The 23665-nt window shown below is 46.7% G+C and overlaps 2 protein-coding genes and 1 long non-coding RNA gene across 3 annotated transcripts in view; 1 reads left to right on the top strand and 2 right to left on the bottom strand.

The window, feature by feature from the left end:
* Window positions 1–16624, bottom strand: part of LOC127933106 (programmed cell death protein 10-like) — a 37855-nt gene extending 21231 nt beyond the window's left edge. The window contains exons 1-3 of the mRNA XM_052529763.1: window positions 16457–16624; window positions 2521–2695; window positions 2071–2124 (exon numbers count right to left, since the gene is read on the bottom strand). Coding sequence (XP_052385723.1) covers window positions 2071–2124; window positions 2521–2695; window positions 16457–16473 — 246 coding nt within the window. The 5' untranslated portion in view covers window positions 16474–16624. The remainder of the gene's footprint in view (window positions 1–2070; window positions 2125–2520; window positions 2696–16456) is intronic.
* Window positions 11034–12152, bottom strand: LOC127906275 (uncharacterized). The gene is made up of 3 exons (XR_008060705.1): window positions 11773–12152; window positions 11454–11733; window positions 11034–11414 (listed from the first exon to the last, which is right to left on the bottom strand). It is a non-coding gene; the product is annotated as an uncharacterized LOC127906275 (long non-coding RNA).
* LOC127933004 (neuroserpin-like) overlaps window positions 16084–23665 on the top strand; it is a 60409-nt gene continuing 52827 nt past the window's right edge. Inside the window, exons 1-2 of the mRNA XM_052529188.1 lie at window positions 16084–16316; window positions 16872–17027. The gene's annotated coding sequence lies outside the window, so the exon portion shown is untranslated. The remainder of the gene's footprint in view (window positions 16317–16871; window positions 17028–23665) is intronic.

The following is a 23665-nucleotide window of genomic DNA, read 5'->3' as shown; positions in this document are numbered from 1 at the left end:
TTATGTGCCTTTCCACATCATGTCCAATCGGTTGAATTTAGCACAGATGGACTCCAATCAAGTTGTAGAAACATCTCATCCTGCTTCCTAAAATACCCCTCAGGACTATTCTGTTTCTCATAAACTCCTGTCCTTTCCCATGAAGAGTGATTTGGTGTAAGGGTCCTTACCTTTATAAATGCTGTCCTGTCCCTCCATCTCCTTACCTTTATAAATGCTGTCCCTGTCCCTCCACCTCCCTACCTTTATAAATGCTGTCCCTGTCCCTCCACCTCCCTACCTTTATAAATGCTGTCCCTGTCCCTCCACCTCCCTACCTTTATAAATGCTGTCCTGTCCCTGTCCCTCCACCTCCCTACCTTTATAAATGCTGTCCTGTCCCTCCACCTCCCTACCTTTATAAATGCTGTCCCTGTCCCTCCACCTCCCTACCTTTATAAATGCTGTCCCTGTCCCTCCACCTCCCTACCTTTATAAATGCTGTCCCTGTCCCTCCACCTCCCTACCTTTATAAATGCTGTCCCTGTCCCTCCTCCTCCTCCCTACCTTTATAAATGCTGTCCTGTCCCTGTCCCTCCACCTCCCTACCTTTATAAATGCTGTCCTGTCCCTGTCCCTCCACCTCCCTACCTTTATAAATGCTGTCCCTGTCCCTCCACCTCCCTACCTTTATAAATGCTGTCCCTGTCCCTCCACCTCCCTACCTTTATAAATGCTGTCCTGTCCCTGTCCCTCCATCTCCCTACCTTTATAAATGCTGTCCCTGTCCCTCCACCTCCCTACCTTTATAAATGCTGTCCTGTCCCTGTCCCTCCACCTCCCTACCTTTATAAATGCTGTCCCTGTCCCTCCACCTCCCTACCTTTATAAATGCTGTCCCCCTGTCCCTCCACCTCCCTACCTTTATAAACACTGTCCTTTCCTGAAGAGTGATTTGGTGTATGGGTCCTGTCCCTGTCCCTCCACCTCCCTACCTTTATAAATGCTGTCCCTGTCCCTCCACCTCCCTACCTTTATAAACGCTGTCCTTTCCCATGAAGAGTGATTTGTCCCTGTCCCTCCACCTCCCTACCTTTATAAATGGGTCCTCCACCTGCCTTTATAAATGCTGTCCTGTCCCTGTCCCTCCACCTCCCTACCTTTATAAATGCTGTCCTGTCCCTGTCCCTCCACCTCCCTACCTTTATAAATGCTGTCCCTGTCGCTCCACCTCCCTACCTTTATAAATGCTGTCCCTGTCCCTCCACCTCACTACCTTTATAAATGCTGTCCTGTCCCTCCACCTCCCTACCTTTATAAATGCTGTCCCTGTCCCTCCACCTCCCTACCTTTATAAACGCTGTCCTTTCCCATGAAGAGTGATTTGGTGTATGGGTCCTTGCCTTTATAAATGCTGTCCTGTCCCTGTCCCTCCACCTCCCTACCTTTATAAATGCTGTCCTGTCCCTGTCCCTCCACCTCCCTACCTTTATAAATGCTGTCCCTGTCGCTCCACCTCCCTACCTTTATAAATGCTGTCCCTGTCCCTCCACCTCACTACCTTTATAAATGCTGTCCTGTTCCTGTCCCTCCACCTCCCTACCTTTATAAATGCTGTCCTGTCCCTGTCCCTCCACCTCCCTACCTTTATAAACGCTGTCCTTTCCCGTGAAGAGTGATTTGGTGTATGGGTCCTTACCTTTATAAATGCTGTCCCTGTCCCTCCACCTCCCTACCTTTATAAATGCTGTCCTGTCCCTCCACCTCACTACCTTTATAAATGCTGTCCTGTCCCTGTCCCTCCACCTCCCTACCTTTATAAATGCTGTCCTGTCCCTGTCCCTCCACCTCCCTACCTTTATAAACACTGTCCTTTCCCGTGAAGAGTGATTTGGTGTATGGGTCCCTACCTTTATAAATGCTGTCCCTGTCCCTCCACCTCCCTACCTTTATAAACGCTGTCCTTTCCCATGAAGAGTGATTTGGTGTATGGGTCCTTACCTTTATAAATGCTGTCCTGTCCCTCCACCTCCCTACCTTTATAAACGCTGTCCTTTCCCATGAAGAGTGATTTGGTGTATGGGTCCTTACCTTTATAAATGCAGCCCTCAGGGTCTGTGCTGCCGACAGGTTCACTCTCTCCAACTGTAAACACATTATCAATGCATCAAAACCCTTCTAACAGACATCTTCTCATTAACATAGCATACACACACATCTCACAAACAAGGAAACACAGAGCTATACTAATTAGCACAACATGAAAACACTTCAAACTGCATAGCTAGTAGCTACATACATGGAAGTTCATCTCATTAGCGAACGCAGCAGAAACCCCCTATAGTACACTGGCACACACAAACACCATTGAAGAAGAGTGTGTGTGGTTTGGTTTTACTATCCTTGTGGGTACCAGAAGTCCTCACAGTGATACTACAACAAGGGACTTTGGGGAAAAGTGTATCTGGGTATAACCTTACAGAGAACAGAGACACACACACACACACACACACTCCCATTGAAGAAACACTGCGTCTTTACCTCGTTGAAGACGGGGTACATCACAGTGTAGAGTGTCATGGAAACCATCGAGGTCATCTCCGCTTCATTCTTCATCTCTTCCATTGTCATCCTCGTCCAGAGGCCCAGGTGTGTGTACGTGTGTTGTGTGAAGGCTGCTACAGGGACCGCTTCAGAGAAGGCTGGGGGGCAGGACCTGAGGAGCGAAGGGTCCACGGAAGAGCATGGGAGGAGGAGGAGGAAGAGGACACAATCCAATGTTACAGAACCTACTTTATGAGGAGAGGAGGGGAGAGCATGGGAGGAGGAGGAGGAAGAGGAGGAAGAGGAGGAGGACACAATCCAATGTTACAGAACCTACTTTATGAGGAGAGGAGGGGAGAGCATGGGAGGAGGAGGAGGAAGAGGAAGAGGAGGACACAATCCAATGTTACAGAACCTACTTTATGAGGAGAGGAGAGCATGGGAGGAGGAGGAGGAGGAGGAGGAGGAGGAGGAGGAGGACAGAGGACACAATCCAATGTTACAGAACCTACTTTATGAGGAGAGGAGGGGAGAGCATGGGAGGAGGAAGAGGAGGAGGAAGAGGACACAATCCAATGTTACAGAACCTACTTTATGAGGAGAGGAGGGGAGAGCATGGGAGGAGGAGGAGGAAGAGGAGGAAGAGGAGGAGGACACAATCCAATGTTACAGAACCTACTTTATGAGGAGAGGAGGGGAGAGCATGGGAGGAGGAAGAGGAGGAGGAAGAGGACACAATCCAATGTTACAGAACCTACTTTATGAGGAGAGGAGGGGAGAGCATGGGAGGAGGAAGAGGAGGAGGAGGAAGAGGACACAATCCAATGTTACAGAACCTACTTTATGAGGAGAGGAGGGGAGAGCATGGGAGGAGGAAGAGGAGGAGGAAGAGGAGGAGGAGGACAGAGGACACAATCCAATGTTACAGAACCTACTTTATGAGGAGAGGAGGGGAGAGCATGGGAGGAGGAAGAGGAGGAGGAGGAGGAAGAGGACACAATCCAATGTTACAGAACCTACTTTATGAGGAGAGGAGGGGAGAGCATGGGAGGAGGAAGAGGAGGAGGAGGAAGAGGACACAATCCAATGTTACAGAACCTACTTTATGAGGAGAGGAGGGGAGAGCATGGGAGGAGGAAGAGGAGGAGGAGGAAGAGGACACAATCCAATGTTACAGAACCTACTTTATGAGGAGAGGAGGGGAGAGCATGGGAGGAGGAAGAGGAGGAGGAGGAAGAGGAGGAGGAAGAGGACACAATCCAATGTTACAGAACCTACTGTTTGACTATAATACCGCATTTAGGCTACTTTACTGCTTCTGGTTGAGGTCAAAATGTAGGCCTTATTTTTTTCTGTGCTAGTAATGTCTACGTCAACAAACACCATCTAGCCTTGGAGGGCGATGACTATGTATAACCAGGTAAACATTCCATCTGCGCCTCCCGAGTGGCAGTGCTAGAGGCGCCACTGCAGATTCAGGTTCCAGCCCGAGAGTGGCAGTGCTAGAGGCGTCACTGCAGATTCAGGTTCCAGCCCAGGTAGGCTAGGGCAGCCCAGTTCCAGGTAGGCTAGGGCAAGTATCATCAGGCCTTTGCGTGGTAGGCTAGGGCACGTATCATCAGGCCTTCGCGTGGTAGGCTAGGGCACGTATCATCAGGCCTTCGCGTGGTAGGCTAGGGCACGTATCATCAGGCCTTCGCGTGGTAGGCTAGGGCACGTATCATCAGGCCTTCGCGTGGTAGGCTAGGGCACGTATCATCAGGCCTTCGCGTGGTAGGCTAGGGCACGTATCATCAGGCCTTCGCGTGGTAGGCTAGGGCACGTATCATCAGGCCTTCGCGTGGTAGGCTAGGGCACGTATCATCAGGCCTTCGCGTGGTAGGCTAGGGCACGTATCATCAGGCCTTCGCGTGGTAAGCTAGGGCACGTATCATCAGGTCTAGCTTGACCGATACCCAGCCTAATGTCTGAAATATGCCTCAAACTCATCACACTTAGATGTGGAGGAAAATTCACCAAGGTTTGCAGTGGTAGGATTTATCAGGCCCTCAATGGTGGAGAACAGCACTCTCCAATTATTCAGAGTATTAGTGATCAAGTTAGAGAAATGAGCCTGTCTGGCGTTTCTAATTGCCTTGTTAGATATGCCAAGTTGCTCTCTCGGAATATCATAATGGACCTGTAACAGGATTTCTACACTTCCACCTTGCCTTTCTCTTTCATTGTATTAGTTTCCTCACTCATCCAAGGACCTCTCGGTTTGGTTGTGGCCTTTTCATCTTCACTGCAGCTGTGCTATCAATGGTTTCCCTTAACATGCTATTAAAAGTTATCAACTAAATCATCACAAGAGGAAGGCAGAACAGGTGGATATATACACTTAATAAAATCCAGTAGCAACTTCAGAGATCAGATAGTTTTTCTTATTAATAATGTGTTCAGTATTACCCTGTTGCTACGGGCTACAAGGTAGTAAAACATCCACAGTGGTCCTCCACAGATAAAGCAACATCAACAATAGAAGATATGTCAATAGAAAGCCCCTTGGTAATAACCAGGTCCGGTAGAAAGCCCCTTGGTAATAACCAGGTCCGGTAGAAAGCCCCTTGGTAATAACCAGGTCCGGTAGAAAGCCCCTTGGTAATAACCAGGTCCGGTAGAAAGCCCCTTGGTAATAACCAGGTCCGGTAGAAAGCCCCTTGGTAATAACCAGGTCCGGTAGAAAGCCCCTTGGTAATAACCAGGTCCAGAATATGGCCGTGATTATGGATGGGCCCAGTAGAAAGCCCCTTGGTAATAACCAAGTCCAGAATATGGCCGTGGTTATGGATGGGCCCAGTAGAAAGCCCCTTCGGTAATAACCAGGTCCAGAGTACCGTGGTTATGGATGGGCCCAGTAGAAAGCCCCTTCAGTAATAACCAGGTCCAGAGTACCGTGGTCATGTGTGGGCCCAGTAACATGTTGGATAAAGTCCATAGAATTCAAAAGATTCAGAAAATCAATGGTCAGTCTCTTTGTCAACATGAATATTAAAATCACAAAACACAATGATTGTATCACAGTTCTCAAGGACAATAGTTGAGAGAAATCAGTTGGTTCCGGGTTGGAGCGAGCGGTCGCATTCGCACTTCGCTCTGCAGGTTGTATAACTTTTTCATTACATTTCATTATAGTACAACGGTTGATTTGTCTAATCTTAGCAATTCTTCTTAGCTAGCTACATAGCCGTCCTTGTATCAGAGATAATTGCATAATTATCGTATTTCGTCGCCCTAACGTAGCCTTCACTGCTATTCGCCCAGCTAGCAAACGCTAGCTAACGCACACAGATTAGCATCACTGTAGTGCTATTCACTCAACTGAACGACTTGATTAGTCTAGTGTTAGCTAGCTACATAGCTGTCTTTGTTTCCAAGATAATTGTGTAGTTTAGTGTGTGTAGCCTTGGAGTGATTATCTTAATTCACTGAGGTTCGCTAGCCAGCTATTTGTCGTCCTTAACGTAGGAGACTCTGCTAGCTAGCCAACAGCTAACTGCTAACAGCTAGCCAACGTCTACTGTTTTGAATTCAACAACCCGGTCAGGTAGTTTCACATTTTCATTTCATTTCATTACAGTACAACGGTTTGATTTGTTTGATCGTAGCTAGCTACATAGCTAGCTACATAGCCGTCTTTGTTTCAAAGATAATTGTGTAGTCTAGAGCGATTTCCTAGGTTAGCTAGCCAGCTATTGTCGTTCTTTTAACGCAACGTAACGTAAACAACACTGCTAGCTAGCCAGCTAGCCCCGAATAGTACCACTGTAGAAACTATTACACTCAACGGAACGACTTGATTAGTGTAGTGTCAACAACGCAGCTACTGCCAGCTAGCCTACTTTAGCAGTACTGTATCATTTTAATCATTTTAGTCAATAAGATTCTTGCTACGTAAGCTTAACTTTCTGAACATTCGAGACGTGTAGTCCACTTGTCATTCCAATCTCCTTGCATTAGCGTAGCCTTTTCTGTAGCCTGTCAACTATGTGTCTGTCTATCCCTGTTCTCTCCTCTCTGCACAGACCATACAAACGCTCCACACCGCGTGGCCGCGACCACCCTAATCTGGTGGTCCCAGCGCGTACGACCCACGTGGAGTTCCAGGTCTCCGGTAGCCTCTGGAACTGCCGATCTGCGGCCAACAAGGCAGAGTTCATCTCAGCCTATGCCTCCCTCCAGTCCCTTGACTTCTTGGCACTGACGGAAACATGGATTTACATTTACATTTAAGTCATTTAGCAGACGCTCTTATCCAGAGCGACTTACAAATTGGTGCATTCACCTTATGACATCCAGTGGAACAGCCACTTTACAATAGTGCATCTAAATCTTTTAAGGGGGGGGGGGGTGAGAAGGATTACTTTATCCTATCCTAGGTATTCCTTAAAGAGGTGGGGTTTCAGGTGTCTCCGGAAGGTGATGATTGACTCCGCTGTCCTGGGGGCGTGAGGGAGTGTGTTCCACCATTGGGGAGCCAGAGCAGCGAACAGTTTTGACTGGGCTGAGCGGGAACTGTACTTCCTCAGTGGTAGGGAGGCGAGCAGGCCAGAGGTGGATGAACGCAGTGCCCTTGTTTGGGTGTAGGGCCTGATCAGAGCCTGGAGGTACTGAGGTGCCGTTCCCCTCACAGCTCCGTAGGCAAGCACCATGGTCTTGTAGCGGATGCGAGCTTCAACTGGAAGCCAGTGGAGAGAGCGGAGGAGCGGGGTGACGTGAGAGAACTTGGGAAGGTTGAACACCAGACGGGCTGCGGCGTTCTGGATGAGTTGTAGGGGTTTAATGGCACAGGCAGGGAGCCCAGCCAACAGCGAGTTGCAGTAATCCAGACGGGAGATGACAAGTGCCTGGATTAGGACCTGCGCCGCTTCCTGTGTTAGGCAGGGTCGTACTCTGCGGATGTTGTAGAGCATGAACCTACAGGAACGGGCCACCGCCTTGATGTTAGTTGAGAACGACAGGGTGTTGTCCAGGATCACGCCAAGGTTCTTAGCGCTCTGGGAGGAGGACACAATGGAGTTGTCAACCATGATGGCGAGATCATGGAACGGGCAGTCCTTCCCCGGGAGGAAGAGCAGCTCCGTCTTGCCGAGGTTCAGCTTGAGGTGGTGATCCGTCATCCACACTGATATGTCTGCCAGACATGCAGAGATGCGATTCGCCACCTGGTCATCAGAAGGGGGAAAGGAGAAGATTAATTGTGTGTCGTCTGCATAGCAATGATAGGAGAGACCATGTGAGGTTATGACAGAGCCAAGTGACTTGGTGTATAGGGAGAATAGGAGAGGGCCTAGAACAGAGCCCTGGGGGACACCAGTGGTGAGAGCGCGTGGTGAGGAGACAGATTCTCGCCACGCCACCTGGTAGGAGCGACCTGTCAGGTAGGACGCAATCCAAGCGTGGGCCGCGCCGGAGATGCCCAACTCGGAGAGGGTGGAGAGGAGGATCTGATGGTTCACAGTATCGAAGGCAGCCGATAGGTCTAGAAGGATGAGAGCAGAGGAGAGAGAGTTAGCTTTAGCGGTGCGGAGCGCCTCCGTGATACAGAGAAGAGCAGTCTCAGTTGAATGACTAGTCTTGAAACCTGACTGATTTGGATCAAGAAGGTCATTCTGAGAGAGATAGCGGGAGAGCTGGCCAAGGACGGCACGTTCAAGAGTTTTGGATCACCACAGATAACACTGCTACTCCTACTGCTCTCTCCTCGTCCGCCCACGTGTTCTCGCACACCCCGAGAGCTTCTGGTCAGCGGGGTGGTGGCACCGGGATCCTCATCTCTCCCAAGTGGTCTTTCTCACTTTCTCCCCTTACCCATCTGTCTATCGCCTCCTTTGAATTCCATGCTGTCACAGTTACCAGCCCTTTCAAGCTTAACATCCTGATCATTTATCGCCCTCCAGGTTCCCTCGGAGAGTTCATCAATGAGCTTGATGCCTTGATAAGCTCCTTTCCTGAGGACGGCTCACCTCTCACAGTTCTGGGCGACTTTAACCTCCCCACGTCTACCTTTGACTCATTCCTCTCTGCCTCCTTCTTTCCACTCCTCTCCTCTTTTGACCTCACCCTCTCACCTTCCCCCTACTCACAAGGCAGGCAATACGCTTGACCTCATCTTTACTAGATGCTGTTCTTCCACTAACCTCATTGCAACTCCCCTCCAAGTCTCCGACCACTACCTTGTATCCTTTTCCCTCTCGCTCTCATCCAACACTTCCCACACTGCCCCTACTCGGATGGTATCGCGCCGTCCCAACCTTCGCTCTCTCTCCCCCGCTACTCTCTCCTCTTCCATCCTATCATCTCTTCCCTCTGCTCAAACTTTGTCCAACCTATCTCCTGATTCTGCCTCCTCAACCCTCCTCTCCTCCCTTACTGCATCCTTTGACTCTCTATGTCCCCTATCCTCCAGACCGGCTCGGTCCTCCCCTCCCGCTCCGTGGCTCGACGACTCATTGCGAGCTCACAGAACAGGGCTCCGGGCAGCCGAGCGGAAATGGAGGAAAACTCGCCTCCCTGCGGACCTGGCATCCTTTCACTCCCTCCTCTCTACATTTTCCTCCTCTGTCTCTGCTGCTAAAGCCACTTTCTACCATTCTAAATTCCAAGCATCTGCCTCTAACCCTAGGAAGCTCTTTGCCACCTTCTCCTCCCTCCTGAATCCCCCCCCCCTCCCTCTCTGCAGATGACTTCGTCAACCATTTTGAAAAGAAGGTCGACGACATCCGATCCTCGTTTGCTAAGTCAAACGACACCGCTGGTTCTGCTCACACTGCCCTACCCTATGCTCTGACCTCTTTCTCCCCTCTCTCTCCAGATGAAATCTCGCGTCTTGTGACGGCCGGCCGCCCAACAACCTGCCCGCTTGACCCTATCCCCTCCTCTCTTCTCCAGACCATTTCCGGAGACCTTCTCCCTTACCTCACCTCGCTCATCAACTCATCCCTGACCGCTGGCTACGTCCCTCCCGTCTTCAAGAGAGCGAGAGTTGCACCCCTTCTGAAAAAACCTACACTCGATCCCTCCGATGTCAACAACTACAGACCAGTATCCCTTCTCTCTTTTCTCTCCAAAACTCTTGAGCGTGCCGTCCTTGGCCAGCTCTACCGCTATCTCTCTCAGAACGACCTTCTTGATCCAAATCAGTCAGGTTTCAAGACTAGTCATTCAACTGAGACTGCTCTTCTCTGTATCACGGAGGCGCTCCGCACTGCTAAAGCTAACTCTCTCTCCTCTGCTCTCATCCTTCTAGACCTATCGGCTGCCTTCGATACTGTGAACAATCAGATCCTCCTCTCCACCCTCTCCGAGTTGGGCATCTCCGGCGCGGCCCACGCTTGGATTGCGTCCTACCTGACAGGTCGCTCCTACCAGGTGGCGTGGCGAGAATCTGTCTCCTCACCACGCGCTCTCACCACTGGTGTCCCCAGGGCTCTGTTCTAGGCCCTCTCTTATTCTCACTATACACCAAGTCACTTGGCTCTGTCATAACCTCACATGGTCTCTCCTATCATTGCTATGCAGACGACACACAATTAATCTTCTCCTTTCCCCCTTCTGATGACCAGGTGGCGAATCGCATCTCTGCATGTCTGGCAGACATATCAGTGTGGATGACGGATCACCACCTCAAGCTGAACCTCAGCAAGACGGAGCTCCTCTTCCTCCCGGGGAAGGACTGCCCGTTCCATGATCTCGCCATCACGGTTGACAACTCCATTGTGTCCTCCTCCCAGAGCGCTAAGAACCTTGGCGTGATCCTGGACAACACCCTGACGTTCTCAACTAACATCAAGGCGGTGTCCCGTTCCTGTAGGTTCATGCTCTACAACATCCGCAGAGTACGACCCTGCCTCACACAGGAAGCGGCGCAGGTCCTAATCCAGGCACTTGTCATCTCCCGTCTTGATTACTGCAACTCGCTGTTGGCTGGGCTCCCTGCCTGTGCCATTAAACCCCTACAACTCATCCAGAACGCCGCAGCCCGTCTGGTGTTCAACCTTCCCAAGTTCTCTCACGTCACCCCGCTCCTCCGCTCTCTCCACTGGCTTCCAGTTGAAGCTCGCATCCGCTACAAGACCATGGTGCTTGCCTACGGAGCTGTGAGGGGAACGGCACCTCAGTACCTCCAGGCTCTGATCAGGCCCTACACCCAAACAAGGGCACTGCGTTCATCCACCTCTGGCCTGCTCGCCTCCCTACCACTGAGGAAGTACAGTTCCCGCTCAGCCCAGTCAAAACTGTTCGCTGCTCTGGCCCCCCAATGGTGGAACAAACTCCCTCACGACGCCAGGACATCGGAGTCAATCACCACCTTCCGGAGACACCTGAAACCCCACCTCTTCATGGAATACCTAGGATAGGGTAAGTAAGGGTAAGTAATCCTTCTCCCCCCCCTCCCCCCCCAAAAGATTTAGATGCAAGTGGCTGTTCCACTGGATGTCATAAGGTGTATGCACCAATTTGTAAGTCGCTCTGGATAAGAGCGTCTGCTAAATGACTTAAATGTAAATGTAAATGTAAATCAGTAAAGGAAGTGGGGCAGTGTTTTGTTGGGCTATACAGGGTTATGGTCAGCACTGGTGGGCGGAGGCTGATATTTCAACAGAATAGCATGATGATCAACAGACCCATAGTCACCAAATGATTAACATTACAAACATGTTTTCTGACAGGGAGAACTGCACCACCAGACCCTGTCTGTCAGTCTGACAGGGAGAACTGCACCACCAGACCCTGTCTGTCAGTCTGACAGGGAGAACTGCACCACCAGACCCTGTCTGTCAGTCTGACAGGGAGAACTGCACCACCAGACCCTGTCTGTCAGTCTGACAGGGAGAACTGCACCACCAGACCTGTCTGTCAGTCTGACAGGGAGAACTGCACCACCAGACCCTGTCTGTCAGTCTGACAGGGAGAACTGCACCACCAGACCCTGTCTGTCAGTCTGACAGGGAGAACTGCACCACCAGACCCTGTCTGTCAGTCTGACAGGGAGAACTGCACCACCAGACCCTGTCTGTCAGTCTGACAGGGAGAACTGCACCACCAGACCCTGTCTGTCAGTCTGACAGGGAGAACTGCACCACCAGACCCTGTCTGTCAGTCTGACAGGGAGAACTGCACCACCAGACCCTGTCTGTCAGTCTGACAGGGAGAACTGCACCACCAGACCTGTCTGTCAGTCTGACAGGGAGAACTGCACCACCAGACCCTGTCTGTCAGTCTGACAGGGAGAACTGCACCACCAGACCCTGTCTGTCAGTCTGACAGGGAGAACTGCACCACCAGACCCTGTCTGTCAGTCTGACAGGGAGAACTGCACCACCAGACCCTGTCTGTCAGTCTGACAGGGAGAACTGCACCACCAGACCCTGTCTGTCAGTCTGACAGGGAGAACTGCACCACCAGACCCTGTCTGTCAGTCTGACAGGGAGAACTGCACCACCAGACCCTGTCTGTCAGTCTGACAGGGAGAACTGCACCACCAGACCCTGTCTGTCAGTCTGACAGGGAGAACTGCACCACCAGACCCTGTCTGTCAGTCTGACAGGGAGAACTGCACCACCAGATCCTGTCTGTCAGTCTGACAGGGAGAACTGCACCACCAGACCCTGTCTGTCAGTCTGACAGGGAGAACTGCACCACCAGACCATGTCTGTCAGTCTGACAGGGAGAACTGCACCACCAGACCCTGTCTGTCAGTCTGACAGGGAGAACTGCACCACCAGACCCTGTCTGTCAGTCTGACAGGGAGGACTGCACCACCAGACCCTGTCTGTCAGTCTGACAGGGAGAACTGCACCACCAGACCCTGTCTGTCAGTCTGACAGGGAGAACTGCACCACCAGACCCTGTCTGTCAGTCTCTAAAACATGTTTTCCTCCAGCAGCAACCGGCTGAGGAGCAGCAGGAGAAACCCGTCTCAGAACAGGCTCTGTATGCTGTGCACGTGTGATAGTTGTGTTGGATAAATAAGATATGACTAACGAAAATACACACAGCCCAATTTAAATTCCACTAAAATATGAAAATGAACCTATAAACCGATAAGCATTTAAATAAAAAGGTATTTCCATCAATGAATAAAAAGCATTTTTTCCCAATGGGATTTTTCCTCCGGGTCATTTTGGCCGGCAACAGTTTCATTTATGACATTTCTTCATTTTGGGGGCCAAAAGACCGGAATGGCCAGTCAACGGAAATGCTGGTACCCCTGGTGCTACCGAACAGGCAAGCTACGATTCTCTTTCCTCCTCCTCTGCCTGAAACATTCAGCAGAATGATGTACTGCATGACTTCACCCGTGGCCGCTCCCGAGTGGCGCAGCGGTCTAAGGCACTGCATCTCAGTGCAAGAAGCATCACTACAGTCCCTGGTTTGAATCCTGGCCGTATCACATCCTGCCGTGATTGGGGGCTGTGTGTGGGCTGTGCTTTGGCAAAGTGGGTGGGGTTATATCCTTCCTGTTTGTCCCTGTCCGGGGGTGTCCTCGGATGGGGCCACAGTGTTTCCTGACCCCTCCTGTCTCAGCCTCCAGTATTTATGCTGCAGTAGTTTGTGTCGGGGGGCTCGGGTCAGTTTGTTATATCTGGAGTACTTCTCCTGTCCTATTCGGTGTCCTGTGTGAATCTAAGTGTGCGTTCTCTAATTCTCTCCTTCTTTCTCTCTCTCGGAGGACCTGAGCCCTCGGACCATGCCCCAGGACTACCTGACATGATGACTCCTTGCTGTCCCCAGTCCACCTGGCTGTGCTGCTGCTCCAGTTTCAACTGTTCTGCCTTATTATTATTGGACCATGCTGGTAATTTATGAACATTTGAACATCTTGGCCATGTTCTGTTATAATCTCCACCCGGCACAGCCAGAAGAGGACTGGCCAACCCACATAGCCTGGTTCCTCTCAAGATTTCTTCCTAGGTTTTGGCCTTTCTAGGGAGTTTCTCCTTGCCACCGTGCTTCTTCACCTGCATTGCTTGCTGTTTGGGGTTTTAGGCTGGGTTTCTGTACAGCACTTTGAGATATCACCTGATGTACGAAGGGCTATATAAATCAATTTGATTTGATTGAGAGTCCCATAGGTGCTCTACATTTGGCACAGTGTAGGCCATTGTAAATAAGAATATGATAGTAACTGACTTGCCGAGTTAAATAATAATAGTAATTACCAGACAGCACTTCACTGTGTGTAAGTTCTATTTCTGACTAGGCAGGCAGTGTCTTCAGGGGCCGCTGATAAAAACCATAGCTCTGAGCACTGCTCTCAGGTCAGCTTCATCCCCATGTATTCCTTTGAGACCAGGATGGAGGCAGGGGAAACTGATCCTGGAGCAGAACACAGGGGCAACTTTTCGCTAGAGCAGTGCTGAGACTCCTTAGGCCATGTCCCAATGATCTCACCACAAGCTTGACACATCTCCTTCAAGGCCTCTGATTTGAAAGGACTTGATAGCAGCCTAAGGGCACTGAGACTAGAAACATTCTACCCAGCAGTGAAGAGTGGGGGGGGGGCAATAGCGGAAAGGAAACAGTATTGGACATATTCTTTCTTATGTGATGCTATGCTTCTCTCCATTACCTGTCATCTGGACAACGCTACTGTCGGCAACACGCTGATTAGCCGGGCTACTGGACCTGCAGAACATGACATCATCACTTTCAACAACCTCGGTTGTCTGACTGTTATGATACAAAAGACCAAGCTATACATCCGCCGAGACGTTAATTCAGGCAGTCGTGCATTATCACGTTGTAAAATTAACAGGTTTTATTCACAGGCCGTTAAAACCTCATTTAAAGAAGGTCCACGCGAGTCATTTGTCACATAAAGCAAGGCGTATGGACGGCTGACTGGTCCGATAAGCCAGCTGCTGTGGAGAAATGTACAGCAGTTACAAAACAAGAACTGATGTCTCTCTAACTCCCATCCACCAGTACCACCCCCGTGTACTGTAGCTACCTCATACAGACTCCTCCTCCTCCTTGATTAGTGTCTTGACTTGAGTAACGTTACACTCTGCCACGAATGAGCTAATTACATTTCCAACTACTCATGACATTTCATTATAATGAGGTCACCGTTTGATGACAACTGCGGTGTAATCATTAGTCCAAACACGAGAGTTTCCAACGGACAAATTCAGGTAACATTAAGGGTCCCTGCTCATTTCAATCGCTTAATTCAGCAGGGAGGTGTGCAACTACTACACATTATATCAGTGTAGAAACTACATCACCTACATAGGGATTACCATATCCCTGTCAATTCACATTCCTTGCAGAAAGAACTATTTGCAAACCTTTTAAAACATCCAGAAAGACAGTGGTCTTAGAAGGTTATTTATACTTTAAAAGACATATATTATGTGAATGGATGTGGATGAAAGACTTCTGCCAGTGTTTTAAAGACCCCCGTTTCATAATCTTTCCTTTACCTTCAACTCTATATATCCAAGTGAGCCTATGATGACCTTGGGGATCAGATTTACCATTAAACCCATTGATCAAACGTATGAGAGACAGACACTGCTCAAAAGGAGTTGTTTGCGATATCTACACTCAGTTGCCACTTTATTAGGTTCACCACCCTATTCACGAAAATAAATTGCTCCTACATACACCAAGTCCCATGGTCTTGGCTTGCTAGACACTAAAGCTTTCAGAGAAGTATTAAGGTATTGTGTTACTGTTTGTTTGAACTTTAGAATGTGCAAAATGACAACACAGTCTGTGATGGTGTTTTGTAACTGAGAAAAGTTCCAAAACTTGTACTGAGTGTAACAAGCTCCAACTGGACTTAACTTGAATAGTCGTATCTCCTTTCCCAGGTTCATCAACAGTTCTGAATTCACGCTGCTCCAGATGCATAGGGGGTTGTACCTAATAAAGTGACCACTGTGTCTATAGACTTTCCACAATGTGTTCTGGGAATACCCAGGGTATTAAACATTTGGCTAGAAGTGTTGAACAGTTGAATCTATTACCTCAGGAAATGGTGCAATTCAGCTTGTCTGGGGATGACAAAAAATGACTTGAAAATGATTGTAAGGGGCCTTTTTTCTGTTAAATTAGAGACATACAAATAAATGACTGTTGTGCCTTGTAACTAGTTTAAAATGTGGAACTGTTGCACTAAAAATGCAAATATTGATTTGGCATACAATTTAAGATTGTAAACATTGTACAACTACATAAACATTGTGTAACTTCATATAGAACACATTTCACTTCACATTAACATTTCTTTAAAGTTAATGAAAATAAATACATATTTTCACTTTCTTTCTGCCACAATCACTGAATTAGATATTGATTTCTTCATCTTTGTACCAAGTCAAAACTGGAATGTTTACTCAAAACAAAAGATTGTAAAAGTATGCTAGACATGTATAGAATAAAATATACTTAGTTTGATGTTTCTGTGACAAAAGGTGAATTAGTTCCTGATTTATGCCGCTTTTAATGGTATTTGGCGAATGTCTGTTGAATGTGTGTTGAATATGTGAATATAATACCAACTTTACCTCGGTTAGGAGGTTGGGGGGTCACCTGCCACTGGCAGTGCCAGAAAAGTGGATAAATTAAGTTACACAACTAAGATTAGCTAACGAACGTTAGTTTATACCGTTACGTTGATTAGGAGTTAGCTACACAGTTAGCTATGATCACCAACAAGCTAGACATCCTCTAATAACGACGAGGTGAATTTCTCATGATCAGTTAGCTAGTTACTATATTCAGTTTGAATCATCGCCCAGGTGGGTATCTAGGTGCGTGAAAACGCTAAATTACTAACTAGCCAAACAGGTACTGTAACGTTAACTATCGTAGCTAGCTAAACAAAGACGATTCGCTAACGTTAGTTGGTGAAATAGCAACGCCGCCTTTAGCTACATACCTGTTTACAGTAGACATAAGTGAAAGATTGCTTATTTATAGCGAAGTAGGGCTCATTTTCCGTGGCTAGCTAGACGTGTATTTTATTTTCTAATTCAAAGTTTTCTGCAAAGGGGACGCGGTTTTCCGAGTAAACACCAATCAGCTGGCCACCAAACTGGTTGTCGGTTGTAGTTTTTATTGACATCCCCCATTATGGCAGTGGCAAAGGCACGGTAAATATAAGAACTACAACTCCCAAGTTGTTCAAGCACTCAAGGGGCGTTCTACACCAAGCAGCTAAAGCGTGAACAGACTTATTTTGGAAAAAATAATAAAATACAAAAACTCAATCTCTCGTAGCCAAACTCGATTCCGGACATATAAAAATGTAACAACAACAGCTACTGAAATAAAAAGTGTGCATTGTGTTTCAGGAAGCACAGTGAAGGACCAATCAGCGTGTGGAGAGGGCGGGACAAGAGCCAAAATATTTAGCTCCGCGAGCGACCTGCTGCGGCGGTGAAGAGAACCAGCGAGGCGACGCACGACACAGGACAGTAATTTCTACATTACCTACCTGACACTGCTCGGTAAGGCACATTAACAATATTATAAAAGACGTAGAAATATGTTCAATGCATTGTGTGTATATCAGTTATACATCAATGGTTTGATTGCGGCCATTGTCACGTTTAGATTTGCAGATTGGGTGATGTTATCATAGTTTATGTGATATGTTCATGTTTTCACATTATAGAGGTGCGGTTTATTGCCATGGCAAAGATGAAGTTATGTCACTTAGTGTTTTATGAGAATGTTGTCTGTACTGAGTCTAACAACCTAAAGATGCTGATCTGTCCACTAAAGGCAGTAGCAGGGGATTGTTTTTCAGTTGAGGACACACAGACACAATTACAATATTGTGGGTCTCTAATGTCCTTGAAATGGATTACGCCTCGTATTGACTTTAAATTAATTCTCTCAAGTAAATGTTATAATAAAAAGGTTGAATTCCCACCTTGGCACAACACGCCCAGTCCCCGGGGCACAGACCTCAAGGCCAGGATTGTTTTTGGAAAACACAGCTAACTTCCTGCATTTCAACACATTTTATATATATATATTATTTTTTTTATTTTTTTATTTTTATTAATAATTCTATTCTACACATTTTGCCAAGATGCCGAGATAAAAGGTTGCAGTTAAAAGCCAATTTCCTGCTATTCTACACAATTTCCGTAACACATTTTGGTTGACATGAATGACAATGATAATGCAAATTATCAAGAGGAACCTTTTACTTGAAAATTATATTTAAACAAAGAGCAAATCAGTTAGTTCACTAAACCTAAACCACCTCCACCAAACCCAAAGGAAACGTAATTGTGTTATTCTCTTCTATGAAACAAAAGAAGCACACAACCATATGTTGTTATTAATCCTAGGATTTATTGTTTGTTAATCTGTGTCGATGAGCCGGGTTATTAAAGGTTACCTGGGTTATTAACGGTTACCTGGGTTATTAACGGTTATTAAAGGTTACCTGGGTTATTAACGGTTACCTGGGTTATTAACGGTTACCTGGGTTATTAAAGGTTACCTGGGTTATTAACGGTTACCTGGGTTATTAACAGTTACCTGGGTTATTAACGGTTACCTGGGTTATTAACAGTTACCTGGGTTATTAACGGTTACCTGGGTTATTAAAGGTTACCTGGGTTATTAACGGTTACCTGGGTTATTATGGTTACCTGGGTTATTAAAGGTTACCTGGGTTATTAACGGTTACCTGGGTTATTAAAGGTTACCTGGGTTATTAAAGGTTACCTGGGTTATTAACGGTTACCTGGGTTATTAAAGGTTACCTGGGTTATTAACGGTTACCTGGGTTATTAAAGGTTACCTGGGTTATTAACGGTTACCTGGGTTATTAACCTGGTTATTAAAGGTTACCTGGGTTATTAACGGTTATCTGGGTTATTAAAGGTTACCTGGGTTATTAACGGTTACCTGAGTTATTAAAGGTTACCTGGGTTATTAACGGTTACCTGGGTTATTAAAGGTTACCTGGGCTATTAAAGGTTACCTGTTATTAAAGGTTACCTGGGTTATTAAAGGTTACCTGGGTTATTAGTGGTTACCTGGGTTATTGACAGTTACCTGGGTTATTAACGGTTATTAAAGGTTACCTGGGTTATTAAAGGTTACCTGGGTTATTAACGGTTACCTGGGTTATTAATGGTTACCTGGGTTATTAATGGTTATTAATGGCTACCTGGGTTATTAACGGTTACCTGGGTTATTAATGGTTACCTGGGTTATTAACGGTTACCTGGGTTATTAACGGTTATTAAAGGTTACCTGGGTTATTAAAGGTTACCTGTGTTATTAACGGTTATTAAAGGTTACCTGGGTTATTAACAGTTACCTGGGTTATTGAAGGTTACCCAGGTTATCAACAGTTACCTGGGTTACTGAAGGTTACCTGGGCTATTACCGGTTACATGGGTTATTACAGGGTACCTGGGTTATTAATGGTTACCTGGGTTATTAACTGTTACATGGGTTATTACAGGGTACCTGGGTTATTAATGGTTACCTGGGTTATTAACAGTTACATGGGTTATTACAGGGTACCTGGGTTATTAACGGTTACCTGGGTTATTAACGGTTACCTGGGTTATTAACGGTTATTAATGGTTACCTGGGTTATTAAAGGTTACCTGGGTTATTAATGGTTACCTGGGTTATTAAAGGTTACCTGGGTTATTAACGGTTACCTGGGTTATTAACGGTTACCTGGGTTATTAACGGTTACCTGGGCTATTAACGGTTATTAAAGGTTACCTGGGTTATTAAAGGTTACCTGTGTTATTAACGGTTATTAAAGATTACCTGGGTTATTGAAGGTTACCTGGGTTATTGACAGTTACCTGGGTTATTAACGGTTATTAAAGGTTACCTGGGTTATTAAAGGTTACCTGGGTTATTAACGGTTACCTGGGTTATTAATGGTTATTAATGGCTACCTGGGTTATTAAAGGTTACCTGGGTTATTAAAGGTTACCTGGGTTATTAACGGTTATTAAAGGTTACCTGGGTTATTAACGGTTACCCGGGTAATTAAAGGTTACCTGGGTAATTAAAGGTTACCTGGGTTATTAAAGGTTACCTGGGTTATTAACGGTTATTAATGGCTACCTGGGTTATTAAAGGTTACCTGGGTTATTAACGGTTACCTGGGTTATTAACGGTTATTAAAGGTTACCTGGGTTATTAACAGTTACCCGGTAATTAAAGGTTACCTGGGTAATTAAAGGTTACCTGGGTTATTAAAGGTTACCTGGGTTATTAACGGTTACCTGGGTTATTAACGGTTACCTGGGTTATTAACGGTTATTAATGGTTACCTGGGTTATTAACTGTTACCTGGGTTATTAACGGTTATTGAAGGTTACCTGGGTTATTAAAGGTTACCTGTCTTATTAACGGTTATTAACGGTTACCTGGGTTATTAACGGTTACCTGGGTTATTAACGGTTATTAAAGGTTACCTGTCTTATTAAAGGTTATTAACGGTTACCTGGGTTATTAACGGTTACCTGGGTTATTAACGGTTATTAATGGTTACCTGGGTTATTAACTGTTACCTGGGTTATTAACGGTTATTGAAGGTTACCTGGGTTATTAATGGTTACCTGTCTTATTAACGGTTACCTGGGTTATTAACGGTTACCTGGGTTATTGAAGGTTACCCAGGTTATTAACAGTTACCTGGGTTATTAACGGTTACCCGGGTTATTAACAGTTACCTGGGTTATTAACGGTTACCTGGGTTATTAACGGTTATTAATGGTTACCTGGGTTATTAAAGGTTACCTGGGTTATTAATGGTTACCTGGGTTATTAACGGTTACCTGGGTTATTAACGGTTACCTGGGCTATTAACGGTTATTAAAGGTTACCTGGGTTATTAAAGGTTACCTGGGTTATTAACAGTTACCTGGGTTATTGAAGGTTACCCAGGTTATTAAAGGTTACCTGGGTTATTAACGGTTACATGGGTTATTACAGGGTACCTGGGTTATTAATGGTTACCTGGGCTATTACCGGTTACATGGGTTATTACAGGGTACCTGGGTTATTAATGGTTACCTGGGTTATTAACGGTTACATGGGTTATTACAGGGTACCTGGGTTATTAATGGTTACCTGGGTTATTAACGGTTACATGGGTTATTACAGGGTACCTGGGTTATTAATGGTTACCTGGGTTATTAACGGTTACCTGGGTTATTAATGGTTACCTGGGTTATTAACGGTTATTAAAGGTTACCTGGGTTATTGAAGGTTACCCAGGTTATTAACAGTTACCTGGGTTATTAACGGTTACCTGGGTTATTAACGGTTATTAAAGGTTACCTGGGTTATTAATGGTTACCTGGGCTATTACCGGTTACATGTGTTATTACAGGGTACCTGGGTTATTAATGGTTACCCAGGTTATTAACAGTTATCTGGGTTATTAACGGTTACCTGGGTTATTAACGGTTACCTGGGTTATTAATGGTTACCTGGGTTATTAACGGTTACCTGGGTTATTAACGGTTACCTGGGTTATTAAAGGTTACCTGGGTTATTGGTTACCTGGTTACCCTGGGTTATTAACCTGGTTACCTGGGTTATTAACGGTTACCTGGGTTATTAACGGTTACCTGGGTTATTAACGGTTACCTGGGTTATTAACGGTTACCTGGGTTATTAATGGTTACCTGGGTTATTAACGGTTACCTGGGTTATTAACGGTTACCTGGGTTATTAAAGGTTACCTGGGTTATTAATGGTTACCTGGGTTATTAACGGTTACCTGGGTTATTAACGGTTACCTGGGTTATTAACGGTTACCTGGGTTATTGAAGGTTCAACCCAAGGGAAATGCATGAATAAATCAAGCATTGCCACGAGAGAGACCACAGCAGAAGGTCCCGGCAGGTACAAACGTCTGGAACAACATCATCTCTGAGTCCACTGGTAGGAATACATCAGGGCTGTAGTTAATGCACTGGAAGGGAGATTGAGGATGTGATTTGGATACATAGGGGCAGATATACTCAGTAGAGGCTGCCATATTGGAATACACACACACACACACACACACACACACACACACACACACACACACACACACACACACACACACACACACACACACACACACACACACACACACACACACACACACACACACACACACACACACACACACACACACACACAGAGGGAGTCGAACAGCAGTTTGTCCTTTACAATCCACAAGGGATTTGTTTATCGTCTCAGAGAGAGAAGGGGGAGGGGGGGGGTGAGATATGTGAGCGAGAGAATGTCCCTTGTCGCTCAGTTGGTAGAGCACAGCGTTTGTAACTCCTGGGCTGCTGGTTCGATTCCCGAGGGGGACCTGTATGAAGAAAAAGTATGAAAATTGTATGGACTCAATACTGTAAATCGCTCTGGATAAGAGCCTCTGCTAAATGAATGACATGTAGAAAGGGGAAGATGAGAGAGTCCGCCATTGACTAAGAGATAGGGACAAAGATAAGAGAGAGAATAGATTAATATTGATGGAGTCAATACAGAGGGGAGATAGGGTAAGTAATCCTTCTCACCCCCCTAAAAGATTTAGATGCACTATTGTAAGTGGCTGTTCCACTGGATGTCATAAGGTGAATGCACCAATTTGTAAGTCGCTCTGGATAAGAGCGTCTGCTAAATGACTTAAATGTAAATGTAAATGAGATGATGGACCGTTGTTGATGTTTAAGACTCCACCACATAAAGTACCCCTGGATGTTACAATGTCACAAGTACAGTAACCATATCATAGATATTCAACTGTAATAATGATTTCACCATACATCCCAACACACCCATATGCAATACTGTGACTATAGATGTTCTCCCACACAGCCTTTATCTAGTGGGTGGGCTGCTGATAGAGACAGATCCTCATCACCTCTCTCTCTCTCTCTCACACACCTACAGTACATACCCAACACACCCATATGCAATACTGTGACTATAGATATTCTCCCACACAGCCTTTATCTAGTCCACAGCCCTGTGTCATTGGTAGTGATCTGCTGGTGTCTGGCTCTGCTCTCTGGGGTGGGTGGGCTGCTGATAGAGACAAATCCTCATCACCTCTCTCTCTCTCACACCTACAGTACATACCCAACACACACATATTAAATGCAAGGGACGTCAGTGATAGAGACAGCTCTTGTCCATTATGATCAGAACATTGCACATCTTACTTTGTGCGTGCATGTCTGTGTTACTCTCTCTCTCTCTTTCCATCCCTCCATACGTCTCTATCCCTTCCTCTTTTAAAACCGTTCTCTCTCTGCTTCATGTCCTCTCCTCCTGTCCTCTCCTCCTGTCCTCTCCTCCTCCTGTCCTCCTCCTGTCCTTCTCCTGTCCTCTCCTCCTCCTGTCCTCTCCTCCTGTCCTCCTCCTCTCCTGTCCTCCTCCTCTCCTGTCCTCTCCTCCTCTCCTGTCCTCTCCTCCTCCTGTCCTCTCCTCATGTCCTCTCATCCTCCTGTCCTCTACTCCTGTCCTCTCCTCCTCCTGTCCTCCTCCTGTCCTCTCCTCCTCCTGTCCTCTCCTCCTGTCCTCTCCTCCTCCTGTCCTCCTCCTGTCCTCTCCTCCTCCTGTCCTCTCCTCCTCCTGTCCTCTCCTCCTCCTGTCCTCTCCTCCTGTCCTCTCCTCCTCCTGTCCTCCTCCTCTCCTCTCCTCCCTCCTCCTGTCCTCTCCTCCTCCTGTCCTCTCCTCCTCCTGTCCTCTCCTCCTCCTGTCCTCTCCTCCTGTCCTCTCCTCCTCCTCTCCTCCTCCTGTCCTCTCCTCCTCCTGTCCTCCTCCTGTCCTCTCCTCCTCCTGTCCTCTCCTCCTGTCCTCTCCTCTTCCTGTCCTCCTCCTGTCCTCCTCCTGTCCTCTCCTCCTCCTGTCCTCCTCCTCTCCCACAGATGGTTGTTTTTGTAACCTTTCCTTTCCTCTATCCTCTTTAGTCTCATCAGTACATTTAGTCTCTTTAGTACATTTAGTCTCTTCAGTACATTTAGTCTCTTTAGTACATTTAGTCTCTTCAGTACATTTAGTCTCTTTAGTACATTTAGACTCTTCAGTACATTTAGTCTCTTTAGTACATTTAGACTCTTTAGTACATTTAGTCTCT

The sequence above is a fragment of the Oncorhynchus keta genome, chromosome 1 (assembly GCF_023373465.1).
Source record: "Oncorhynchus keta strain PuntledgeMale-10-30-2019 chromosome 1, Oket_V2, whole genome shotgun sequence".
NCBI classification, from domain to species: domain Eukaryota; kingdom Metazoa; phylum Chordata; class Actinopteri; order Salmoniformes; family Salmonidae; genus Oncorhynchus; species Oncorhynchus keta.
This window is presented reverse-complemented; position numbering and strand designations above follow the sequence as displayed.